At 62.3% G+C, this 25772-nt stretch overlaps 2 protein-coding genes across 2 annotated transcripts; one reads left to right on the forward strand and one right to left on the reverse strand.

Annotated features, from left to right (window-relative positions):
• Positions 1 to 469: 469 nt before the first annotated feature.
• PHLDB3 (pleckstrin homology like domain family B member 3) lies at positions 470 to 19870 on the forward strand. Its single transcript, XM_090128167.1, has 11 exons — positions 470 to 579; positions 2138 to 2188; positions 4715 to 4783; positions 6533 to 6628; positions 7901 to 8009; positions 9786 to 9837; positions 11320 to 11398; positions 11993 to 12118; positions 14283 to 14466; positions 16728 to 16813; positions 18271 to 19870. The coding sequence occupies exons 1-11, from the start codon at positions 526 to 528 to the stop codon at positions 18415 to 18417; spliced, it is 1053 nt and encodes a 350-aa protein (XP_089984293.1). The 5' UTR covers positions 470 to 525; the 3' UTR covers positions 18418 to 19870.
• A 981-nt stretch (positions 19871 to 20851) lies between these two features.
• On the reverse strand, positions 20852 to 24411 carry LYPD3 (LY6/PLAUR domain containing 3). The gene is made up of 3 exons (XM_090128095.1): positions 24278 to 24411; positions 22512 to 22655; positions 20852 to 21685 (listed from the first exon to the last, which is right to left on the reverse strand). The coding sequence occupies exons 1-3, from the start codon at positions 24318 to 24320 to the stop codon at positions 20910 to 20912; spliced, it is 963 nt and encodes a 320-aa protein (XP_089984221.1). The 5' UTR covers positions 24321 to 24411; the 3' UTR covers positions 20852 to 20909.
• Between the last annotated feature and the right edge of the window lie 1361 nt (positions 24412 to 25772).

Raw genomic sequence — 25772 nt, forward strand, 5'->3', positions numbered from 1 at the left:
CCTAAAAAAAGGGCCCGGAAATCCCAAGGCAAAATGGCGGCGCCGTCACGTGACCGCAGGGGCTCGCGTGGGGGCGTGGCCACAGTGAGGGGCGTGGTCAAAGATCGGCAGGAAGAATGGGGGTGGGCGTGGTCACTGCATGAGGGGCGTGGCTTGGCCGGACGGGGGCGTGGCCGTCGATTTTCATTGGCTGAGCGTGGACAGAAGGGGGCGTGGCCACAGCGCGAGGGGAGGGGCCATGCCAGGATGGGCGTGGCCTCTCTCCCATTGCTATCGTTGAGGGGGGCGTGGTCATAATATCGAGGGCGGGGCTTAGCGGTTTGAAGGCGTGGCTTATTGGTTCCCACGCTTTGGCCCCGCCCCCACGCCTGCTTGCGTCATTCGTGACGTCATCAGCCCCCGCCCCCTCCCTGCTCTGTCCGCGCGGACGCGACGGCGGTGGGGGGAAGCACGAGGGAGGGGGGGGGGGGACGCGGGGGGCAGCGACCTCTGACCTCTGACCTCTGACCCCGGAGAGCCCCTCCCATGGTGCAGCGCGGCGAGGGGGCGGCCCCGCCCCCACCTGTGGGGGGAGATGGGGTGAGGGGACCCTGGGGGGTCTCTATGGGGCGCTATGGGGTCTCTATGGGGCGCTATGGGGCCTCTATGGGTCTCTATGGGACGCTGTGGGGTCTCTATGGGGCGCTATGGGGTCTCTATGGGATGCTATAGGGTCTCTATGGGGCGCTATGGGTCTCTATGGGTCTCTATGGGGCAGAGTTGGGTCTCTATGGGGCGCTATGGGGTCTCTGTGGGACGCTGTGGGGTCTCTAGGGCTCTCTATGGGACCCTGGGGGGTCTCTATGGGGCGCTATGGGGACTCTATGGGGCACTGTGGGGCGCTGTGGGGTCTCTATCGGTCTCTATGGGGCAGAGTGGGGTCTCTATGGGGCAGAGTGGGGGCTCTATGGGGCTCTATGGGGCGCTATGGGGTCTCTATGGGGCGCTATGGGGTCTCTATGGGGCTCTATGGGGCAGAGTGGGGTCTCTATGGGGAGCTATGGGGTCTCTATGGGATGCTACAGGGTCTCTATGGGGCGCTATGGGTCTCTATGGGGCACTGTGGCGCCTCTATGGGGCGCTATGGGGTCTCTATGGGTCTCTATGGGGCGCTATGGGTCTCTATGGGGCGCTATGGGGTCTCTATGTGGCGCTATGGGTCTCTATGGGGCACTGTGGGGTCTCTATGGGGCGCTATGGGGCCTCTATGGGGCACTGTGGGGTCTCTATGGGGCGCTATGGGTTCTCTATGGGGTGCTATGGGGCACTGTGGGGTCTCTATGGGGCGCTATGGGGTCTCTATGGGTCTCTATGGGGCGCTATGGGTCTCTATGGGGCGCTATGGGGTCTCTATGGGACGCTGTGGGGTCTCTATGGGGCGCTATGGGTCTCTATGGGGCACTGTGGGGTCTCTATGGGGCGCTATGGGTCTCTATGGGGCACTGTGGGGTCTCTATGGGGCGCTATGGGGCCTCTATGGGGCACTGTGGGGTCTCTATGGGGCGCTATGGGTTCTCTATGGGGTGCTATGGGGCACTGTGGGGTCTCTATTGGTCTCTATGGGGCACTGTGGGGTCTCTATGGGTTCCTATGGGATGCAGTGGGGTCCCTATGGGGCAGTGTGGGGTGTCTATGGGGCGCTGTGGGGTCCCTATGGGTCTCTATGGATCCCTATGGGTCTCTATGGGGTCTCTATGGTTCTCTGTGGGTCCCTATGGGTCCCTGTGGGTCTCCATGGGTCTCTATGGGTTTCTATGGGTCCCTATGGGGTTCTGTGGGTCCCTATGGGTCCCTATGGGTCTTTATGGGTCCCTATGGGTCTTTATGGGGTCCCTACGGGTCCCTATGGGGCTCTGTGGGTCCCTATGGGTCCCTATGGGTCTTTATGGGTCCCTATGGGTCTCCATGGGTCCCTATGGGTCTCTGTGGGTCCCTATGGGTCCCTATGGGTCTTTATGGGTTGCTATGGGTCTCTGTGGGGTCTCTGGGGGTCTCTATGGGGCGCTGTATTGTATCTATGGGGCGCTGTGGGATCCCTATGAGTTTCTATGGGGCGCTGTGGGGCCAATGGGTGCAACTGTCCCCCCCCCCCCTTTAGGAGGACCCCCCCACGGCGCTGCAGCTCCGCATTCAGGGCCTGACCCTAAAGGTACCTATTGCCCCACATCCCCCCCAGATCCCCCCCAAATCCCCCATATCCCACCCCATATCCTCCCCACACCCCCCATACGCACCCCATATCCACCCCATACCCCCCATTTCGCCCCCATATCCTCCCATATCCCCCCCCAAATCCCCCATATCCCCCCATACTCCCCAAGTCCCCCCATATCCCCTAAATCCCCATATCCCCCCATATCCCCCATATCCCCCGTATCTCCCCCATATCCCCCATAAAACCCCATATCCCCCCCCCATATCCCCCCAAATCCCCCATATCCCCCATATCCCCCCATATCCCCCACATCCCCCACATCCCCCATATCCCCCCATCCCCCCCCACATCCCACACATCCCCCACATCCCCCATATCCCCCCAAATCCCCCATACCCCCCACATCCCCCACATCCCCCATATCCCCCCATCCCCCCCCAAACCCCCCATATCCCCCATATCCCCCATATCCCCCATACCCCCCCATATCCCCCATATCCCCCCATCCCCCCCCACATCCCCCACATCCCCCACATCCCCCATATCCCCCCAAATCCCCCATACCCCCCACATCCCCCACATCCCCCATATCCCCCCAAATCCCCCATACCCCCCATATCCCCCACATCTCCCATATCCCCCCATACCCCCCCACATCCCCCATATCCCCCCCAAATCCCCCATAACCCCCAAATCCCCCATATCCCCCATACCCCCCCATATCCCCCATATAACCCCATATCCCCCCTCATATCCCCCGTATCTCCCCCATATCCCCCCACATCCCCCCACATCCCCCATATCCCCCCATATCCCCCACATCCCCCATATCCCCCCATACCCCCCCACATCCCCCATATCCCCCCCCAAATCCCCCATATCCCCCATATCCCCCCCCACATCCCCCACATCCCCCCCAAATCCCCCATATCCCCCACATCCCCCATATCCCCCATACCCCCCCCCAGCCCCATTCTCTGCCCCCAGGGTGACGACTTCCCCCCCACCCATCCCTCCCTGCCCAACCGGTTTGGGTGGGGCTGTTTGGGGTGGGGAAGCACCCAACCCTATAAGTGTGGGGCAGCCCTATATGTGCCCCCCCCCCCCCTCTATGAGTTCCTGTGGGTCCCTGTGGGTCCCTATGGGTCTCTATGGGTCCCTATGGGTCGCAATGAGTCTCTATGGGTCTTTATGGGTCCCTATGGGGTCCCTGTGGGTCCCTATGTGTCCCTATGGGTTTCCATGAGTCCCTATGGGTCCCTATGGGTCGCTATGGGTCCCTATGGGTCTTTGTGGGTCCCTATTGCTCCATATGGGTCCCTATGGGTCCCTATGGGTCCCTGTGGTTCTCTGTGGGTCCCTATGGGTCTCTATGGGGCCCTTAGGTGTCCTTATGGGTCCCTATGGGTCCCTGTGGGCCGCTATGGGTCCCTATGGGTCCCTATGGGTCTCTGTGGGTCTCTATGGGTCCCTGTGGGTCCCTATGGGTCCCTCTGGAGTTTCTATAGGGACCCTCTGGGTCCCTGTGGGTCCCTATGGGGTTTCTATAGGGTTCTATGGGTCTTTGTGGGTCCCTATGGGTCTCTATGGGTCCCTATAGGGTCCCTATGAGTCTCTGTGGGGCACAATGCATCTCAAGAGGTCCCTATGGGTCTCTATGGGTCCCTATGGGTCTCTGTGGCTCCCTATGGGTTCCTGTGGGTCACTGTGGGTCTCTATGGGGTCTTTTTGCAGTCCCTATGGGTCCCTATGGGGTCTCTATGGGTCCCTATGGGGTCTCTATGGGGTCTCTATGGGGTCTCTGTGGGTCCCTATGGGGTCCCTATGGGGTCTCTATGGGTCCCCATGGGTATCTATGGGTCCATATGGGTCGCTATGGGGTCCCTGTGGGTCCCTGTGGGTCCCTATGGGTCTCTATGGGTCTCTATGGGTCTCTATGGGGTCTCTATGTGTCCCCATGGGTCTTTATGGGGTCTCTGTGGCTCCCTATGGGTCCCTGTGGGTCCCTATGGGTCCCTATGGGGTCCGTATGTGTCCCTGTGGGTCCCTGTGGGTTCCTGTGGGTCCCTGTGGGTCCCTATGTGTCCCTATGTGTCCCTATGGGTCCCTATGGGTCCCTATGGGTCTCTGTGGGTCTCTGTGGGTCCCTATGGGTCCCTATGGGTTTTTATAGGGTCCCTATGGGTCCCTATGGGTCCCTATGTGTCCCTATGGGTCCCTATGGGTCCTTATGGGTTTTTATAGGGTCCCTATGTGTCCCTATGGGTCCCTATGGGTCCCTATGGGTTTTTATAGGGTCCCTATGTGTCCCTATGGGTCCCTATGGGTCCCTATGGGTTTTTATAGGGTCCCTATGTGTCCCTATGGGTCCCTATGGGTTTTTATAGGGTCCCTATGGGTCCCTATGGGTTTTTATAGGGTCCCTATGTGTCCCTATGGGTCCCTATGGGTTTTTATAGGGTCCCTATGGGTCCCTATGGGTTTTTATAGGGTCCCTATGTGTCCCTATGGGGTTTGCAGGACGCAGCTGAGGTCCCTCAGTGCCCATTGGATGCGGCCCCCCCGGAGCCCCCCCAGGAAATGCCCGAGGTGGGGGGGGGGGCAATGGGGTCTATGGGGGGGCAATGGGTTTTATGGGGGGGGGGACACCATGGGGTCTATGGGGGGGGGGCAATGGGGGCTATGGGGGGGGCAATGGGTTTTATGGGGGGGGGCAATGGGGTTTATGGGGGGGGGGGGGGCGCTATGGGGTCTATGGGAGGGGCAATGGGGTCTATGGGGGGGGGTAATGGGGTTTATGGGGGGGGGGGCAATGGGGTCTATGGGGGGCGGCGCCATGGGGTTTATGGGGGGGCAATGGGGTTTATGGGGGGGGCAATGGGGTCTATGGGGGGGGGCACCATGGGGTCTATGGGGGAGGCAATGGGTTTTATGGGGGGGGGCAATGCGGTGTATGGGGGGGGGGGCAATGGGTTTTTTTGGGGGGGGGCAATGGGGTCTATGAGGGGGGGGCCATGGGGTCTATGGGGGGGGGCAATGGGGTCTATGGGGGGGGGGCAATGGGTTTTATGGGGGGGGGGCCATGGGGTCTATGGGGGGGGGGGCAATGGGTTTTATGGGGGGGGGGGCAATGGGGTTTATGGGGGGGGGCAATGGGTTTTATGGGGGGGGGCGCTATGGGGTCTATGGGGGGGGCAATGGGGTTTATGGGGGGGGGCAATGGGGCCTATGGGGGCCAATGGGGGGCAATGGGGTTTGGGGAGGGGGGAAGGTTTTGGGGTGGTGGGGGGAATTTTGGGGTTCATTATTTGGGGGGGGGTCTTTTTTATGCCCTCCCTCCCCCCAATTTTTGGCCATTTTGGGTTTGGGGTTTTTATTTTGGGGGGGGTCTCATTTTGGGTCCATCTGGGTCCATTTGGGGGTTCTTTATTTTTTTTGAGGGGGGGGGTCTCATTTTGGGTTCATTTGGGTCCATTTTGTGTTTTTCTATTTTGGGGGCGGTCTCATTTTGGGTTGGTTTTATTTGGGGGGGGGGTCTCATTTTGGGGCCATTTGGGGCCATTTTGGGTTGGTTTTATTTGGGGGGGGGGGTCTCATTTCGGGTCCATCTGGGTCCATTTTGTGTTGGTTTTTATTTTGGGGGGGGGTCTCATTTTGGGTCATTTTGGGTCAATTTGGGTCCATTTTGTATTTCTTTATTTGGGGGGGGGTCTCATTTTGGGGCCATTTGGGTCCATTTGGGGGTTTTTATTTTGGGGGGGGGTCTCATTTTGGGTTGGTTTTATTTGGGGGGGGGTCTCATTTTGGGTCCATTTGGGTCCATTTTGTGTTTTTCTATTTTGGGGGGGGTCTCATTTTGGGTCCATTTGGGTCCATTTTGGGGTTCTTTATTTTTTTTGAGGGGGGGGTCTCATTTTGGGTCCATTTGGGACCATTTGGGGGGTTTTTATTTTGGGGGGGGTCTCATTTTGGGTCCATTTGGGTCCATTTTGTGTTTTTCTATTTTTGGGGGGGGGGTCTCATTTCGGGTCCATCTGGGTCCATTTTGAGGTTCTTTATTTTGGGGGGGGTCTCATTTTGGGGCCATTTGGGTCCATTTGGGGGTTTTTATTTTGGGGGGGGTCTCATTTTGGGTCATTTTGGGTCCATTTTGTGTTTTTTTATTTTGGGGGGGGTCTCATTTTGGGGCCATTTGGGTCCACTTGGGTTCTTTTTTTTGGGGGGGGGTCTCATTTTGGGTTGGTTTTATTTGGGGGGGGTCTCATTTTGGGTCCATCTGGGTCCATTTTGTATTTCTTTATTTTGGGGGGGGGGTCTCATTTGGTTGCCCCCCCCCAGCTGATGATCGCGCACCGCACGGACCGCAGCCTCATCCTCCTCAGCCCCCACCGCCGCGACCCCCCCTGCGTCCTCACCCTGCGCAGCTCCGTCCAGGTGACCCCCCCCCAAAAAAAGGGACCCCCCCCCAATGAAACCCCCCCCCCAGAAAAAGGAGCCCCCCCCCCAATGAAACCCCCCCATGAAACCCCCCCAAAAAGGAGACCCCCCCCAGAAAAAGGGACCCCCCCCAAACGAAGTCCCCCCCCCCAATGAAACGCCCCCCCCCAAAAAAAGGGAACCCCCCAATGAAACCCCCCCCCCAAAAATGGACCCCCTGCAATGAAACCCCCCCCAATGAACCCCCCCCCCAAAAAAAGGGACCCCCCCCAGCTAAAGGACCCCCCCCAATGAAACCCCCTCCCAAAAAAAGGGACCCCCCCCCAATGAACCCCCCCCAAAAAAAAGGGACCCCCCCCCAATGAAACCCTCCCCAGAAAAAGGGGACCCCCCCCTCACGACCCCCATGATCTCCCCCCACATTCCCCTCCCCCCCCCCCCCCCAAATTGAGCCCCCCCCCCAGGACCCCCGTGACCCCCCCCCATACGTGCCCCCCCCCCCCCCCAAATGAGCCCCCACCCCCCCCAAGGACCCCCATGACCCCCCACCCCAAAATGTGCCCCCCCACCCCAAAATACCCCCCCCTGCCCCCCCCCAGGACCCCCGTGACCCCCCCATAAGTGCCCCCCCCACCCCAAAAAAGCCCCCCCCAAGGCCCCCCCATTTGTGTCCCCCCCCAAATGTGCCCCCCCACCCCAAAATACCCCCCCCTGCCCCCCCCCAGGACCCCTGCGACCCCCCCCATATGTGCCCCCCCCACCCCAAAATAACCCCCCCTGCCCCCCCCCTGGACCCCCTTGACCCCCCCATAAGTGCCCCCCCACCCCAAAATGAGCCCCCCCCCCCCTCAGGACCCCCGTGACCCCCCCATATGTGCCCCCCCCACCCCAAAATGAGCCCCCCCCACCCCAAAATAACCCCCCCCCGCCCCCCCCAGGACCCCCATGACTCCCCCATAAGTGCCCCCCCACCCCAAAATGAGCCCCCACCCCCCCGCCCCCCCCAGGACCCCCGTGACCCCCATGACCCCCCCACCCCAAAATGAGCCCCCCCCCCCCCCGCCCCAGGACCCCCCTAATCCCCCCCCATATGTGCCCCCCCCGCCCAAAACTGAGCCTCCCCCCAGGACCCCCATGACCCCCCCCATATGTGACCCCCCCCACATGTGCCCCCCCCCCCTCCCATAAGTGCCCCCCCACCCCAAAATGAGCCCCCACCCCCCCCCAGGACCCCCGTGACCCCCCCCATCTGTGCCCCCCCCCCCGTAGGGCTCCATAGGGCTGCAGCGATCCGGAAGTCTCCCCCGACGCCGGGGGGGGGCAAACAATTCCGTGTGTCCCCCCCCACAACCCAGGCCTCGATCCCATCACGGCCAAGGTGAGGATTTTGGGGGGGGGGGGCAGGGGGGGGTAATTGGGATCTGGGGGGGGCATTTTGGGGGGGGGGGGTCTGAGGGGGTATTTGGGGTCTGGGGGGGGCATTTTGGGGGGGTCTGAGGGGGTATTTGGGGTCTGGGGGGGCATTTTGGGGGGATTATCGGATGGGGGGGGCATTTTGGGGGAGGTCTGAGGGGGTATTTGGGGTCTGGGGGGGGCATTTTGGGGGGGGGATCTGAGGGGTTATGGGGGGGGGTATTTGGGGGGGGGGACAGGGGGGTATTTGGGCCCTGGGGGGGTATTTAGGGTCTGGGGGGGGCATTTTGGGGGGGGGATCTGAGGGGGTATTTAGGGTCTGGGGGGGGCATTTTGGGGGGGGTCTGAGGGGGTAATTGGGGTCTGGGGGGGGCATTTGGGGGGGTTCATAGGCGGGGGGCCTTTGGGGGGGTATTTGGGGCCTGGGGGGGGGGCATTTGGGATCTGGGGTGGCATTTGGGGGGGGGGTCTGAGGGGATATTTGGGGTTGGGGGGGGGCATTTGGGGGGGGGGACAGGGGGTATTTAGGGTCGGGGTGGGCATTTTGGGGGGGGGTCTGAGGGGGTATTTGGGGGGGGGTATTTGGGGGGGGGTCTGAGGGGGTATTTAGGGTCTGGGGGGGGCACTTTGGGGGGGGGGTCTGAGGGGGTAATTGGGGTCTGGGGGAGGCATTTTGAGGGTTTATTAGAGGGGGGGTCCTTGGGGGGGGGCAGGGGGGTATTTAGGGTCTGGGGGGGGGGGGGGTATTTGGGATCTGGGGGGGGCATTTTGGGGGGGGGTCTGAGGGGGTATTTGGGGGGGGGACGGGGGGGTATTTAGGGTCTGGGGGGGGCATTTTGGGGGGGGTCTGAGGGGGTATTTGGGGGTCTGGGGGGGGCATTTTAGGGGGGTTATGGGGGGGTCCTTAGGGGGGGTCAAGGGGGGTAATTGGGGTCTGGGGGGGGGCATTTGGGGGGGGGGACAGGGGACGTATTTGAGATCTGGGGGGGGCATTTTGGGGGGGGGTCTGAGGGGGTAATTGGGGTCTGGGGGGGGCATTTTGGGGGGGGGGTCTGAGGGGGTATTTGGGGGGGGGACGGGGGGGTATTTAGGGTCTGGGGGGGGCATTTTGGGGGGGGTCTGAGGGGGTATTTGGGGGTCTGGGGGGGGCATTTTGAGGGTTTATTAGAGGGGGGGTCCTTGGGGGGGGCAGGGGGATATTTGGGGTCTGGGGGGGGCATTTGGGGGGGGGACAGGGGGCTATTTAGGGTCTGGGGGGGGCATTTTGGGGGGGGGGGTCTGAGGGGGTATTTAGGGTCTGGGGGGGGCATTTTGGGGGGGGGTCTGAGGGGGTAATTGGGGTCGGGGGGGGCATTTTGGGGGGGCTATGGGATGGGGGGGACATTTTGGGGGGGGTCTGAGGGGGTATTTATGGTCTGGGGGGGGTATTTGGGATCTGGGGGGGTCATTTTGGGGGGGGGACACGGGGGTAATTAGGGTCTGGGGGGGCATTTTGGGGGGTTCATTGGGGGGGGCCTTGGGGGGGGCGTTTTGGGGGGGGTTCTGAGGGGGTATTTGGGGTCTGGGGGGGGCATTTTGGGGGGGGTTCTGAGGGGGTATTTGGGGGGGGGGACAGGGGGGAATTTAGGGTCTGGGGGGGGGATTTGGGGGGGGGGGTCATTGGGGGATCTGAGAGGGTTTTGGTGTGGGGGGGGGGCAGATAATTTGGGGGGGGTGTTATTAATTACTTTCCCCCCCCCAGGAATCCTGGCCCTCCAGCTGCCCCCGGGGGGGTTGGACCCCGAATCCTATAGGTCAGAATCTGCCCCCCCCCCGCCAAAATTACCCCACAATCCCACCCAGTTACCCCACAGCCCCCCCCCCAAATACCCCATAGCCCCCCCCAGCCCCCCCAGTTCCCCCAAATACCCCCCACCCCCCCCATTTGCCCCCCATAACCCCCCCAACCCCATTGCCCCCCCCCAAATACCCCTAAGACCCCCCCCAACCTCCCCCCATGTCCCCCCAACCCCCCCACGACCCCTCTGACCCCCCCCAAATACCCCATAGCCCCCCCCCGGCCCCCCCCCAATTACCCCATAGCCCCCCCAAATACCCCCCACCCCCCCCATCTCCCCCCATAGCCCCCCCAACCTCCCCCTATGTCCCCCCCAACCCCCCCAGAACCCCTCTGCCCCCCCACCCAAATACCCCATAGACCCCCCCAGCCCCCCCAGTTCCCCCCAGTTACCCCATAGCCCCCCCCAGGACCCCCAAATACCCCATAGCCCCCCCCAGTTCCCCCCAATTACCCCATAGCTTCCCCCCAGGACCCCCAAATACCCCATAACCCCCCCCAGTCCCCCCCAAATACCCCATAGCTCCCCCCCAATCCCCCCCAAATACCCCATACCCCCCCCAGGACCCCCAAATACCCCATAACCCCCCCCCAGTCCCCCCCAATTACCCCATAGCTCCCCCCAGTCCCCCCCAATTACCCCATAGCTTCCCCCGAGGACCCCCAAATACCCCATAACCCCCCCCAGGACCCCCAAATACCCCATACCCTCCCCCCAGTCCCCCCCAATTACCCCATAACCACTCCCAGGACCCCCAAATACCCCATACCCCCCCCAGTCCCCCCCAAATACCCCATAGCTCCCCCCCAATCCCCCCCAAATACCCCATAGCTCCCCCCAGGACCCCCAAATACCCCATAACCCCCCCCAGTCCCCCCCAATTACCCCATAGCTCCCCCCAATCCCCCCCAAATACCCCATACCCCCCCCAGGACCCCCAAATACCCCATAACCCCCCCCCAGTCCCCCCCAATTACCCCATAGCTCCCCCCAGTCCCCCCCAATTACCCCATAGCTTCCCCCCAGGACCCCCAAATACCCCATAACCCCCCCCAGGACCCCCAAATACCCCATACCCTCCCCCCAGTCCCCCCCAATTACCCCATAACCACTCCCAGGACCCCCAAATACCCCATACCCCCCCCAGTCCCCCCCAAATACCCCATAGCTCCCCCCCAATCCCCCCCAAATACCCCATACCCCCCCCAGGACCCCCAAATACCCCATAGCTCCCCCCCAGGACCCCCAAATACCCCATACCCCCCCCCCAGTCCCCCCCAATTACCCCATAGCTCCTCCCCAGGACCCCAATTACCCCATACCCCCCCCAGGACCCCCAAATACCCCATAGCCCCCCCTTAGCGGCCCCCATTCGCCCTTCCTCCATCTGCCCCCCCCCCCACTTAAGCCCCCCCCCCCCCCGCCCCCCAATTCCAGCGCCTGCCTTCACCTGGCCGAGATGCAGCGCCGCGTGCGGGAGGCGTTGGCTGAGCGTGAGAGGCTGCTGAAGGCGCGGGTACGGAACCGGGGGGGGGGAAATACGGGGGGGGGGGGCACGGATGGACCCCACGGAGGAACCGGTGTGGGGGGGGGAGGGGAACGGGGGGGGGTTTTATTGAAAGCGGAACCATTTGTGGGAGGAACCTTGGGGACGGGGTTTGGTTTGCAGGGGGGGACGCGTTTAAGGGTCGGACCCATTTCCGGTAGGGAATCATTCGGTGGGTTTGGGGACGCGTTTAGAGGCCGGATTCGTTTCCTGCGGGGAAACATTGATGGAGGGACACGTTTATGGGTCGGACTCATTCGCATTGTGGGAGGGAACCATTCGCAGGGGGGCACGTTTAGGAGTCGGACCCATTTCCGGTAGGGAACCATTGGGGGTTGGGGATGCACTTAGAGGCCGAACCTATTTTTGCGTAAGGAATCCATTTCTAGATAGAAACAGTTTTGAGGGGGGACGCATTTAGGAGTAGGATCCATTTCCGGTAGGGAAGCATTAGGGGACGGACCCATTTCCGGTGAACCGCTTCCACTTCCGGGAGTGGAGGGAGGGCGATCATGGAGTGGGAGGGAAGGGGGCGTGGCCTCACTTCAGCCCCGCCCTCTCCAGGAAGAGCGGAGAGCCGCCAAAGCCACGCCCGCCGCTCAGGCCACGCCCTCCTCGGATCAAGCCACGCCCCCTCCGCCTCAAACCACGCCCGCAATCGAACTGGCCACGCCCACCGCTGAGCCAGAGGTGAGGAAACCCCCCCACAGCCCCCCCCCATAGGGTCGTTTTTGGGGTCCCATAGGGCCGTTTTAGGGCCCCATAGGGCCATTTGGGGTCATATAGGGTCATTTGGGGTCCCATGGGTCGTTTTTGGGGTCCCATGGGGCCGTTTTGGGATCGTATAGGGTGATTTTTGGGGTCATATAGGGTTGTTTGGGGTCATATAGGGTCGTTTGGGGTCCCATAGGGTCGTTTTTGGGGTCCCATGGGGCCGTTTGGGGTCATATAGGGCCATTTTTGGGGTCATATAGGGCCGTTTTGGGGTCATATAGGGTCGTTTGGGGTCATATAGGGCCGTTTTGGGGTCATATAGGGTCGTTTTTGGGATCATATAGGGTCGTTTTAGGGCCCCATAGGGCCGTTTGGGGTCATATAGGGTCATTTTTGGGATCATATAGGGTCGTTTGGGGTCCCATGGGGCCGTTTTAGGGCCCCATAGGGCCATTTGGGGTCATATAGGGTCATTTGGGGTCCCATGGGTCGTTTTTGGGGTCCCATGGGGCCGTTTTGGGATCGTATAGGGTGATTTTTGGGGTCATATAGGGTCTCTTTGGGGTCATATAGGGTGTTTTGGGGTCATATAGGGTCGTTTTTGGGGTCATATAGGGCCGTTTTGGGGTCATATAGGGTCGTTTGGGGTCCCATAGGGTCGTTTTTGGGGTCCCATAGGGCCGTTTTGGGGTCATATAGGTTCGTCTTTGGGATCATATAGGGCCGTTTGAGGTCATATAGGGCCATTTTGGGGTCCCATAGGGTCGTTTTTGGGGTCCCATAGGGCCATTTGGGGTCATATAGGGCCGTTTTGGGGTCATATAGGGTCCTTTTGGGGTCCCATAGGGTTGTTTGGGGTCCCTTAGGGTCGTTTTTGGGGTCATATAGGGTCGTTTTGGGGTCCCATAGGTCCTTTTTGGGGTCCCATAGGGCCTTGTGACCCTTTTGGGGTCCCATAGAGCCTTTTGGGATCCCATAGGTCCTTTTTGGGGTCCTTTATGGCCCTTTTGGGGTCCCATAGGCCATTTTGGGACCCCATAGATCCTTTTTGGGGTCCCATAGGGTCCTTTTGGGGTCCCATAGGTCCTTGTGACCCTTTTGGGGTCCCATAGACCCTTTTGAGATCCCATAGGTCCTTTTTGGGGTCCCATATAACCCTTTTGGGGTCCCATAGGGCCTTGTGACCCTTTTGGGGTCCCATAGACCCTTTTGGGGTCCCATAGGGTCCTTTTGGGGTCCCATAGACCCTTTTGGGATCCCATAGGTCCTTGTGGCCCTTTTGGGGTCCCATAGACCCTTTTGGGGTCCCATAGATCCTTTTTGGGGTCCCATAGGGTCCTTTTGAGATCCCATAGGTCCTTTTTGGGGTCCCATAGACCCTTTTGGGATCCCATAGGTCCTTGTGGCCCTTTTGGGGTCCCATAGACCCTTTTGGGGTCCCATATAACCCTTTTGGTGTCCCATAGGTCCTTGTGACCCTTTTGGGGTCCCATAGACCCTTTTGGGATCCCATAGGTCCTTTTTGGGGTCCCATAGACCCTTTTGGGATCCCATAGGGTCCTTTTGGGGTCCCATAGGTCCTTTTTGGGATCCCATATAACCCTTTTGGGATCCCATAGGGCCTTGTGACCCTTTTGGGGTCCCATAGACCCTTTTGGGATCCCATAGGTCCTTTTTGGGGTCCCATAGGCCATTTTGGGATCCCATATAACCCTTTTGGGATCCCATAGGGCCTTGTGACCCTTTTGGGGTCCCATAGACCCTTTTGGGGTCCCATAGGTCCTTTTTGGGATCCCATATAACCCTTTTGGGATCCCATAGGTCCTTGTGACCCTTTTGGGGTCCCATAGGGTCATGTGACCCTTTTGGGGTCCCATAGACCCTTTTGGGGTCCCATAGGGCCATGTGCCCCCCATGTGGCCCTTTTGGGATCCCATAGGTCCTTTTTGGGGTCCCATAGGCCATTTTGGGGTCCCATAGACCCTTTTGGGGTCCCATAGGTCCTTGTGACCCTTTTGGGGTCCCATAGACCCTTTTGGGGTCCCATCGGGTCCTTTTGGGGTCCCATAGGGCCATGAGACCCTTTTGGGGTCCCGTAGGCCCTTTTGGGGTCCCATCGGGTCCTTTTGGGGTCCTGTAGGGCGTCCTGGACCTGCTGTGTGCCCTGCGGTCCCGGGGCCACCGCCCCGAATGCTGTGGGGACGTGGAGGTGACGGCGGACGCCTGCAGGGGGGTCCTGACCAAAATGGGGGGCAGGATCAAAACGTGGAGGAGGAGGTGGTTCCTCCTCGACCCCACAAGGAGGATGCTGGCCTACTATGGGGGTACGGGGGGCTGGGGGGGGATATGGGGGGATGTGGGGGGATATGGGGTTCCTATTGGGTCTCTATGGGGAATATGGGGGGATATGGGGGGATGTGGGGGGATGTGGGGGGATATGGGGGGATATGGGGGCTCTATGGGGGATATGGGGGCTCTATGGGGGGATGTGGGGGCATATGGGGGGATGTGGGGGCATATGGGGGGATGTGGGGGGATATGGGGGCATATGGGGGGATGTAGGGGTACGGGGGGGGGATATGGGGGGATGTGGGGGGATATGGGGGTGTGGGAGGGGGATATGGGGGGATGTGGGGGGCTGGGAGGGGGATATGGGGCGGATGTGAGGGGATATGGGGGGCTGGGAGGGGGATATGGGGGGATGTGGGGGTGTGGGAGGGGGATATGGGGGGATATGGGGGGCTGGGAGGGGGATATGGGGGGAATGTGGGGGGATGTGGGGGGATATGGGGGATGTGGGAGGGGGATATGGGGGGATATGGGGGGATATGGGGGCTCTATGGGGGATATGGGGGCTCTATGGGGGGATGTGGGGGGATATGGGGGGCTGGGAGGGGGATATGGGGGGATATGGGGTTCTATGGGGTTCCTATTGGGTCTCTATGGGGAATATGGGGGGATATGGGGGGATATGGGGGGCTGGGAGGGGGATATGGGGGTGTGGGAGGGGGATATGGGGGGATATGGGGGCTCTATGGGGGGATGTGGGGGGATGTGGGGGGATATGGGGCTGTGGGAGGGGGATATGGGGGGATATGGGGGCTGGGAGGGGGATATGGGGGGATGTGGGGGGATATGGGGTTCCTATTGGGTCTCTATGGGGAATATGGGGGGATATGGGGGGATATGGGGGCTGGGAGGGGGATATGGGGGCTCTATGGGTGGATGTGGGGGGCTATGGGGGGCTGGGAGGGGGATATGGGGGGATGTGGGGGGATATGGGGGTGTGGGAGGGGGATATGGGGGGATGTGGGGGATATGGGGGGATATGGGGGTCTGGGAGGGGGATATGGGGCGGATGTGAGGGGATGTGGGGGGCTGGGAGGGGGATATGGGGGGATATGGGGGAATATGGGGAATGTGGGGGGGATGTGGGGGGATGTGGGGGGATGTGGGGGGCTGGGAGGGGGATATGGGGGTACGGGGGGGGATATGGGGGGATATGGGGGCTCTATGGGGGGATGTGGGGGGATTTGGGGGGATGTGGGGGGATGTGGGGGAATATGGGGGATGTGGGGGGATATGGGGCTGTGGGAGGGGGATATGGGGGGATATGGGGGCTGGGAGGGGGATATGGGGGGATGTGGGGGGATGTGGGGGTGTGGGAGGGGGATATGGGGGGATATGGGGGAATATGGGGAATGTGGGGGGGATGTGGGGGGATGTGGGGGGATGTGGGGGGCTGGGAGGGGGATATGGGGGTACGGGGGGGGATATGGGGGGATATGGGGGCTCTATGGGGGGATGTGGGGGGATTTGGGGGGATGTGGGGGGATGTGGGGGAATATGGGGGATGTGGGGGGGATGTGGGGGGATGTGGGGGGATATGGGGCTGTGGGAGGGGGATATGGGGGGATATGGGGGCTGGGAGGGGGATATGGGGGGATGTGGGGGGATATGGGGTTCTATGGGGTTCCTATTGGGTCTCTATGGGGAATATGGGGGGATATGGGGGGATGTGGGGGGATATGGGGTTCTATGGGGTTCCTATTGGGTCTCTATGGGGAATATGGGGGGATATGGGGGGATGTGGGGGCTCTATGGGGGGATGTGGGGGGATATGGGGGAGCTGGGAGGGGGATATGGGGGGATGTGGGGGTCACTATGGGTCACTATGGGTCACTGTGGGTCCCTATGGGTCTCTATGGGTCGCTGTGGGTCCCTATGGGTCGCTGTGGGTCCCTATGGGTCTCTATGGGTCGCTGTGGGTCCCTATGGGTCCCTATGGGTCGCTGTGGGTCGCTGTGGGTCTCTGTGGGTCCCTATGGGTCGCTGTGGGTCCTTATGGGTCTCTATGGGTCTCTGTGGGTCGCTGTGGGTCCCTATGGGTTTCTATGGGTCCCTATGGGTCGCTGTGGGTCGCTGTGGGTCCCTATGGGTCGCTGTGGGTCGCTGTGGGTCCCTATGGGTTTCTATGGGTCCCTATGGGTCTCTGTGGGTCGCTGTGGGTCCCTATGGGTTTCTATGGGTCCCTATGGGTCGCTGTGGGTCGCTGTGGGTCCCCATGGCGCTGCCTCCCCCGCAGACAAGGAGCAGACGAAGCTGAAAGGCGTCATTTACTTCCAGGCCATTGAAGAGGTTTATTACGACCACGGGCGCACGGCCTGCAAGGTGTGGGGCTGGGGTGGATCCGTGGGGCTGGGGTGGATCTGTGGGGCTGGGTTTGGGATCTGTGGGGCTGGGTTTGGGTTCTGTGGGGCTGGGTTTGGGATCTGTGGGGCTGGGGTGGATCTATGGGGCCGTGTTTGGGATCTGGCTGTGGATCTATGGGGCCGGCTACAGATCTATGGGGCTGGCTATGGGTCCGGCTGTGGATCTATGGGTCCGGCCGTGGATCTATGGGTCCAGCTATGGATCTATGGGTCTGGCTGTGGATCTATGGGGCCGGCCGTGGATCTATGGGTCCGGCTATGGATCTATGGGTCCGGCCGTGGATCTATGGGGCCAGCTATGGATCTATGGGTCCGGCTATGGGTCCGGCCGTGGATCTATGGGTCCGGCCGTGGATCTATGGGTCCGGCTATGGGTCCGGCTATGGATCTATGGGTCCGGCCGTGGATCTATGGGTCCGGCTATGGATCTATGGGTCCGGCTATGGGTCTATGGGTCCGGCCGTGGATCTATGGGTCCAGCTATGGGTCCGGCTATGGATCTATGGGTCCGGCTATGGGTCTATGGGTCCGGCCGTGGATCTATGGGTCCAGCTATGGGTCCGGCCGTGGATCTATGGGTCTGGCTATGGGTCCGGCTATGGGTCCGGCCGTGGATCTATGTGTCCGGCCGTGGATCTATGGGTCCAGCTATGGGTCCGGCCGTGGATCTATGGGTCCGGCTATGGGTCCGGCCGTGGATCTATGGGTCCGGCTATGGATCTATGGGTCCGGCCGTGGATCTATGGGGCCGGCTATGGATCTATGGGTCCGGCTATGGGTCCGGCTGTGGATCTATGGGTCCGGCTATGGATCTATGGGGCCGGCTATGGGGCCGGCCGTGGATCTATGGGTCCGGCCGTGGATCTATGGGTCCGGCCATGGGTCCAGCTATGGATCTATGGGTCCGGCTATGGGTCCGGCTATGGATCTATGGGTCCGGCTATGGATCTATGGGTCCGGCCGTGGATCTATGGGTCCGGCTATGGGTCCGGCTGTGGATCTATGGGTCTGGCTATGGGTCCGGCTATGGATCTATGGGTCCGGCTATGGGTCCGGCTATGGGTCCGGCTATGGATCTATGGGTCCGGCCGTGGATCTATGGGTCCGGCTATGGGTCTGGCTGTGGATCTATGGGTCCGGCTATGGATCTATGGGGCCGGCTATGGGTCCGGCCGTGGATCTATGGGTCCGGCCATGGGTCCGGCTATGGATCTATGGGTCCGGCTATGGGTCCGGCTATGGATCTATGGGTCCGGCCGTGGATCTATGGGTCCGGCTATGGGTCCGGCCGTGGATCTATGGGTCCGGCTATGGGTCCGGCCGTGGATCTATGGGTCCGGCTATGGGTCCGGCTGTGGATCTATGGGTCTGGCTATGGGTCCGGCTATGGGTCCGGCTGACGCGCTCGCCCCGCAGAGCCCGAAGCCGCGCCTGACGTTTTGCCTGAAGACGTTCGAGCGGCTCTTCTGCCTCGTGGCGCCCAGCGCCGAGGCGCTGCGCATCTGGATGGACGCCGTGCTGGCGGCCGTCGGCGCTCGCGGTCACCGCCAGGGGGCGCCGTAGCGACGCGGGGCGACGTCGGGATCCCGGAGGGGCGCCGGAGGGACGACGGTGGGACAACGTTGGGATCCCCCATAGGGGCGCCATAGGGACAACATTGGGACATAGAGGGACCCCATAGGGACAACATTGGGACACCATAGGGACAACATTGGGATCTCCCCCATAGGGGCGCCATAGGGACAACATTGGGACCCCATAGGGACAACATTGGGACATAGAGGGACCCCATAGGGACACCAGAGGGACAACATTGGGACATAGAGGGACACCAGAGGGACAACATAGGGACAACATTGGGATCTCCCCCATAGGGACCCCATAGGGACAACATTGGGACCCCATAGGGAGACCATAGGGACAACATAGGGGCAACATAGGGACCCCATAGGGACAACATTGGGACATAGAGGGACACCAGAGGGACACAGAGGGACAACGTTGGGATCCCCCATAGGGGCGCCATTGGGACAACATTGGGACATAGAGGGACCCCATAGGGACAACATTGGGATCCCCCATAGGGACAACATTGGGATCCCCCATAGGGACGCCATTGGGACATAGAGGGACTTATAAGGATCCCATAGGGACCAGAGGGACCCCATAGGGATACAGAGGGACATATAGGGACCATAGGGCCATATAGGGACTGTAGGGCCATATAGGAACCGTAGGGATCCAATAGGGACACATAGGGACCGCAGAGACCCCATAGAGATCCCATAGAAACCCTATATGGACATATAGGGACCGTAGAGACCCTATAGGGAACCATAGAGACCCCATAGGGATCCCATAGAAACCCTATATAGACATATAGGGACCGTAGAGACCCTATAGGGACACAGTGACCCCACAGGGACCTATAGGAAACCATAGAGACCCCATAGGGACCCCATAGACACCATAGGGATCCCATAGGGACCCTATATGGACATATAGGGACCGTAGAGACCCTATAGGGACGCATAGAGACCCCATAGGGACCCCATAGACACCATAGGGATCCCATAGGACCCTATATGGACATATAGGGACCGTAGAGACCCTATAGGGACGCATAGAGACCCCATAGGGACCCCATAGACACCATAGGGATCCCATAGGACCCTATATGGACATATAGGGACCGTAGAGACCCTATAGGGACGCATACAGACCCCACAGGGACCCTATAGGGAACCATAGAGACCCCATAACCCCCCGTGCTGCCCCATAGCGACCCCCAAATCTCAACGGGAGCCCCGAAATCCCAATAAAATACCCTAAAAAGTCATCGGGAGGCATCGATGTCCGACCGGGGACCCCAAAAATCCCAACGGGAACCCAGAAACCCCAATGGGACCCCATGAAACCCAATGGGGTTCCCCAAATCTCGACGGGACCCCAATAAACCCCAATGGGATCCCATAAACCCCAATGGGATCCCATAAATCCCAGTGAGATCCCATAAACCCCAATGGGAGCCCATAAACCCCAATGGGATCCCATAAATCCCAGTGAGATCCCATAAACCCCAATGGGAGCCCATAAACCCCAACGGGATCCCATAAACCCCAGTGGGATCCCATAAATCCTAATGGGATCCCATAAACCCCAATGGGGTCCCCCACCCCAGCGCTGCCATTTTGGGGCCCCGCCCCACAAGAAGCCCCCCCAGAGCCCCCAAAGACCCCATAAGGCCCCCAAAGACCCCATAAAGACCCCAAAGACGCCCCCAGACCCCCCCCAAGACCCCATAAAGCCCCCAAAGCCCCCCCTCAGACCCCAAAAAGACGCCATAAAGACCCCAAATCCCCCCCCAGGCCCCCCAAAGCCCCCCTCAGACCCCCCCCCCAGACCCCATAAAGCCCCCAAATGCCCCCAGACCCCACAAAGACCCCATAAAGCCCCCAAATCCTCCCCCAAAACCCCCCCCAGACCCCATAAAGACCCCATAAAGCCCCCAAATCCCCCCCCAGGCCCCCCAAAGCCCCCCTCAGACCCCCCCCCAGGCCCCATAAACCCCCAAAGACCCCCCCAGGCCCCCCAAAGCCCCCCCCCAGACCCCATAAAGCCCCCAAATCCCCCCCCCAGGCCCCCCAAAGCCCCCGTCAGAGCCCCCAGACCCCAAAAGACCCCATAAAACCCCCAAATCCCCCCCCAGATCCCACAAAGACCCCATAAAGCACCCAAAGCCCCCCAAAAGACCCCATAAAGCCCCCAAAAAGCCCCCCCAGACCCCACAAAGACCCCATGAAGCCCCCAAATGCCCCCCCAGGCCCCCCAAAGCCCCCCTCAGACCCCCCCCCAGACCCCATAAAGCCCCCAAATCCCCCCCAGACCCCACAAAGACCCCATGAAGCCCCCAAATCCCCCCCCAGGCCCCCCAAAGCCCCCCCCCAGCCCCCAAAAGACCCCACGAAGCCCCTCCTCTCCCACACCACAGCTCTTTATTGCCCCCCTCTCCCCCCCCCCAATTGAAGGGGCGGATTTTGGGGGGGGGTCTCCCCTCACAGGAGGAGCAGCAGCAGCAGCAGGGGGGGCAGCACCCAGCCCACCCCCCCTATGGCGCAGCCCCCGCCCCCTATGGGCCCCTCCTTCACCCCGTACTTCCGCTCCCATGAACCCCCGGGGCGCCCCGACCCCGGATGTGATCTTTCAGGGTCGACGGCGGCCATGTTGGAATCGGCATCGCCCACATCCGGACGGGAATCCGCCATCTTGGGCTCGCTGCCCGCGTCGGGGCGGATATCCGCCGCGCCGGGGAGGGCGGCGGTCACGTGAGCGGCCACCTCGGCCCCGCTCCTCTTCCCATTGGAGCCGCCGGGCGCCGTCATCTTGGAACCCGCGGGCGCCGCCATCTTGCCGGAGTCGGCGGCCGCTTTGCGATCCGCGGAGGCCGCCATCTTGGAATCCGTACGATTCGCCACGCCGGAAACTACGGTGGCCGCCGTGCCGGAAGCTACGGCTGCCGTCGTACCGGAAGCTACGGCGGCCGTCACGTCGGAGCGACCGGAAGCCGCCGTCTCGTTGCCGTCCGCTCCGGTTTGGGACCCAACGGTGGCCGCCATCTTGGTGCTATGGGGCGTCGGCGTGGGGTTGTGGGGCAGCAGCTCCAAGCGGGGCAAATCGGGGGAGAAAAAGGTTTTGTTGCGCAGATCCCGGTTGCAAAAATCGCCGTGGCAACACGAACCCCGCAGCCCCACGGCGCCGTCGCCTCGAAAAACCTGCGTGCAGTCCGGGTCCCGGGCGCAGCCTCGAACCTCCCGCCACAGCGTCCGGCCGTCTGTGGGGAGAACGGCGGCGTCAGAGCCGTACGGTGGGGGTGGGACCCACAAGTTGGGCGTCAGACCCATAAGTGGAGCATTGGGACCCATAGGTTGAGGGTCAGACCCATAGGGTGGGGGTGGGACCCATAACTGGAGTCAGACCCATAAGTGGGGCATTGGGACCCATAAGTGGAGATTCAGACCCATAAGTGGAGAGTCAGACCCATAGGGTGGGGGTGGGACCCATAAGTTGACAGTAAGACCCATAACTGGAGCATTGGGACCCATAAGTTGGGCGTCAGACCCACAGGGTGGGGGTGGGACCCATAAGTGGAGTCAGACCCATAAGTGGGGCATTGGGACCCATAAGTTGAACGTCAGACCCATAGGATGGGGGTGGGACCCACAAGTTGGGCGTCAGACCCACAGGGTGGAAGTGGGACCCATAAGTGGAGCGTTGGGACCCATAAGTTGGGAGTGGGACCCATAAGTTGAGCTTCAGGCCCAGAGGGTGGGGGTGGGACCCATAAGTTGAGAGTCAGACCCATAAGTGGGGCATTAAGACCCATAGTTGAGAGTCAGACCCATAGGGTGGGGGTGGGACCCATAAGTGGAGCATCAGACCCATAAGTGGGGCATTGGGACCCATAGGTTGAGAGTCAGACCCATAGGGTGGGGGTGGGACCCACAAGTTGAACCCCAGCCCCATAAGTTGGGGGTTGGACCCCATTGGTTCCCACAGAGCCCCCCCCCGTTGCCATGGCAACCCCCATCACTCCCCATAGATCCCCCCCCCCTTCCCCCTCCACCCCCCCGCCCCCCGGTTGCCATGACGACGCTGACCCACGGTGACGGTGACGTTGCCATGGAAACAGGCGCGCAGCTCCCCGTAGCAGCGCACGGCCGTGCGGTTGTCGGGGGGGCAGCGTCCCGAGGGGGGGCAACCGAAGCACCGCAGCCCGTTGGGGGAGGGGCCGCTCGCGTTGCCTGGCAACGGCGGGGGGGGGGGCCGGGTAAGTGGGGGGGGGGGAAGGGGGAAACCCCACCCCCCCCCGTCCAGGAGCCCCCAGACTCAATTGGTGCCCCCCCCCCGAGACCGCCCCCCCATTGCCCGCCATCACCCCCAGACCCAATTGCTGCTCTCCCCCCGAGACCCCCCCCCCAGTGCCCCCCATCGCCCCCAGACTCAATTGATGCCCCCCCCCACTGCCCCCCCCATCGACCCCAGACCCAATTGGTGCCCCTCCCCCCCGCCAGGACCCCCCCCCCCGTTAACTCCCCATTACCCCCCCATTACCTCCCCACCGCCCCCAGACCCCCCCACTGCCCCCCATATCCCCCCTTCCCCCCCCCAGACCCCCCATATCCCCCCCTCAATCCCCAATTACCCCCCCTATGCCCCCCATTACCCCCCCCATCGCCCCCCATATCCACCCCATAACCCCCCCATCGCCCCCCAGATCCCCCACATCCCCCCCATCCCCCCCCATTGCCCCCCATTACCCCCCTCAGACCCCCCATATCTTCCCCCCATTGCCCCCCGTTTCCCCCCCATCCCCCCCCATTACCCCCCCAAAGACCCCCATATCCCCCCATCGCCCCCCATCCCCCCCATTACCCCCCATATCCCCCCCATTTCCCCCCCATCGCCCCCCCATCCCCCCCATCGCCCCCCTCATCCCCCATATCCCCCCCATCCCCCCCCATTGCCCCCCATTACCCCCCCAAAGACCCCCATATCCCCCCATCGCCCCCCCATCTCCCCCCATTGCCCCCATAAACCCCCCATATCCCCCCCATTGCCCCCCATATCCCCTCCACCCCCCCCATCGCCCCCCCATTTCTCCCCCATCCCCCCCCATTGCCCCCCATATCCCCCCATCGACCCCCATTACCCCCCCAGACCCCCCATAGCCCCCCCATCCCCCTATATCCCCCCATTGCCCCCCATTGCCCCCCCATATCCCCCCATCGCCTCCCCATTTCTCCCCCATCCCCCCCGCATTGCCCCCCATTACCCCCCCAAAGACCCCCATATCCCCCCATCGCCCCCCATCCCCCCCATTACCCCCCATATCCCCCCCATTTCCCCCCCCATCGCCCCCCCATCCCCCCCCTCATCCCCCATATCCCCCCCATCCCCCCCCATTGCCCCCCATTACCCCCCCAAAGACCCCCAATTTCCCCCCCAAAGACCCCCCATCCCCCCCATTGCCCCCCATTGCCCCCCATTACCCCCCCAGACCCCCCATATCCCCCCATTGCCCCCCATTACCCCCCCAAAGACCCCCATATCCCCCCATCCCCCCCCATTGCCCCCCCATTGCCCCCCCATTTCCCCCCCATCCCCCCCATAACCCCCCCAGACCCCCCATATCCCCCCCATTGTCCCCCATTACCCCCCCCAGACCCCCCATATCCCCCCCATTTCCCCCCATCCCCCCCCCATTTCCCCCCATCCCCCCCCATTGCCCCCCCATCCCCCCATTGCCCCCCATTACCCCCCCAAAGACCCCCATATCCCCCCATCCCCCCCCATTGCCCCCCATTACCCCCCCATTGCCCCCCATATCCCCCCCCATTTCCCCCCCCATCCCCCCCCCCCATACCGGGCACATTTGGGGGGAGGGGCAGCGCGGCGTCCCCCCCCATCGCTAATTTCTCATTGCAGCCGTCGTTTCCATCGCAGTTCCTCCTTTGGACGTAAACTACGACCCCCCCCCCACCCGGACCCCCCCCCTCATTTCCTTCCCCCCCCCCCTCCGTGGGGCTGCAGCTCCAACGCCCGTTCGTTGCTCCCCGCTTGGCCCCGCCCACAGCCGCGGGCAACCAATGAGAAACGGCCGTGACCTGGGGGGGGGGGGGGGGCAAAAAAAAAGGGGGGGGCGGGGTATTAGGATCGAAACCCCCCCCCCCCCAACCCCCCCATCACGACCACCCCCCCACATAGGACCCTATGACCCCCATGGACCCCCCTGTAAAGATCCCCCCCCATGGACCCCCACCCTGAAGCCCCCCCCCCCACGACCCCCCCCATAAAGACCCCCCCCATAAAGACCCCCCCCACGACCCCCCCCATAAAGACCCCCCCCATGGACCCCCACCCTGAAGCCCCCCCCCCACGACCCCCCCCATAAAGACCCCCCCCATGGACCCCCACCCTAAAGACCCCCCCACGACCCCCACATAGGACCTCCATGAAGACCCCCCCCCGTAAAGACCCCCCCCATAAAACCCCCCCCATGGACCCCCACCCTGAAGCCCCCCCCCACGACCCCCCCCATAAAGACCCCCCCCATAAAGACCCCCCCACGACCCCCACATAGGACCCCCACGGATCCCCCCCCATAAAGACCCCCCCCTCATGGACCCCCACTCTGAAGCCCCCCCCCCACGATCCCCACATAGGACCCCCATGGACCCCCCCCTTAAAACCCCCCCCCCATGGACCCCCACCCTAAAGCCCCCCCCCCCGACCCCCCCCATAAAGACCCCCCCCCATAAAGACCCCCCCACGACCCTCACATAGGACCCCCACGGATCCCCCCCCCTAAAGACCCCCCCCCCACGGACCCCCACTCTAAAGCCCCCCCCCCCACGATCCCCACATAGGACCCCCACGGACCCCCCCCATAAAGCCCCCCCCCCATGGACCCCCACCCTGAAGCCCCCCCCATAAAGACCCCCCCATAAAGGACACCCCCCCCCCACGACCACCCCGCCACATAGGACCCCCATGGACCCCCCCCTAAAGACTCCCCCCCTCCATGGACCCCCACCCTAAAGCCTGCCCCCCCACGACCCCCCCCATAAAGACCCCCCCCCACGACCCCCACATAGGACCCCCATGGACCCCCCCAGACAGACACCCCCATTAGGACCCCCCCTCATAAAGACCCCCCCATGAAGCCCCCCCCCCCACGACCACCCCCCCACATAGGACCCCCATGGACCCCCCCCATAAAGACCCCCCCCCCCATGGACACCCACCCTAAAGCCCCCCCTCCCAGCATCCCCCCACATAGAACCCCCATGGACCCCCCCATAAAGACCCCCCCATAAAGACCCCCCCCCATAAAGACCCCCCCCCCATGGACCCCCACC

This window comes from Phasianus colchicus, chromosome 32, assembly GCF_987193195.1.
Source record: "Phasianus colchicus chromosome 32, bPhaCol1.hap1.1, whole genome shotgun sequence".
Classification (NCBI taxonomy): domain Eukaryota; kingdom Metazoa; phylum Chordata; class Aves; order Galliformes; family Phasianidae; genus Phasianus; species Phasianus colchicus.

Excerpts from the sequence above, each read along its gene's own strand:
- PHLDB3 (XM_090128167.1), top strand. The coding sequence starts at position 526 with ATGGTGCAGCGCGGCGAGGGGGCGGCCCCGCCCCCACCTGTGGGGGGA. Across the intron at positions 12,119-14,282 it reads CGCCCACCGCTGAGCCAGAG|GGCGTCCTGGACCTGCTGTG; the intron begins GTGAGGAAACCC and ends GGGGTCCTGTAG. Across the intron at positions 14,467-16,727 it reads GATGCTGGCCTACTATGGGG|ACAAGGAGCAGACGAAGCTG; the intron begins GTACGGGGGGCT and ends CCTCCCCCGCAG.
- LYPD3 (XM_090128095.1), bottom strand. The coding sequence starts at position 24,320 with ATGGGGGGGGACGCCGCGCTGCCCCTCCCCCCAAATGTGCCCG. Across the intron at positions 22,656-24,277 it reads CCTCCCCCCAAATGTGCCCG|GCAACGCGAGCGGCCCCTCC; the intron begins GTATGGGGGGGG and ends CGCCGTTGCCAG. Across the intron at positions 21,686-22,511 it reads CAACGTCACCGTCACCGTGG|ACGGCCGGACGCTGTGGCGG; the intron begins GTCAGCGTCGTC and ends TTCTCCCCACAG.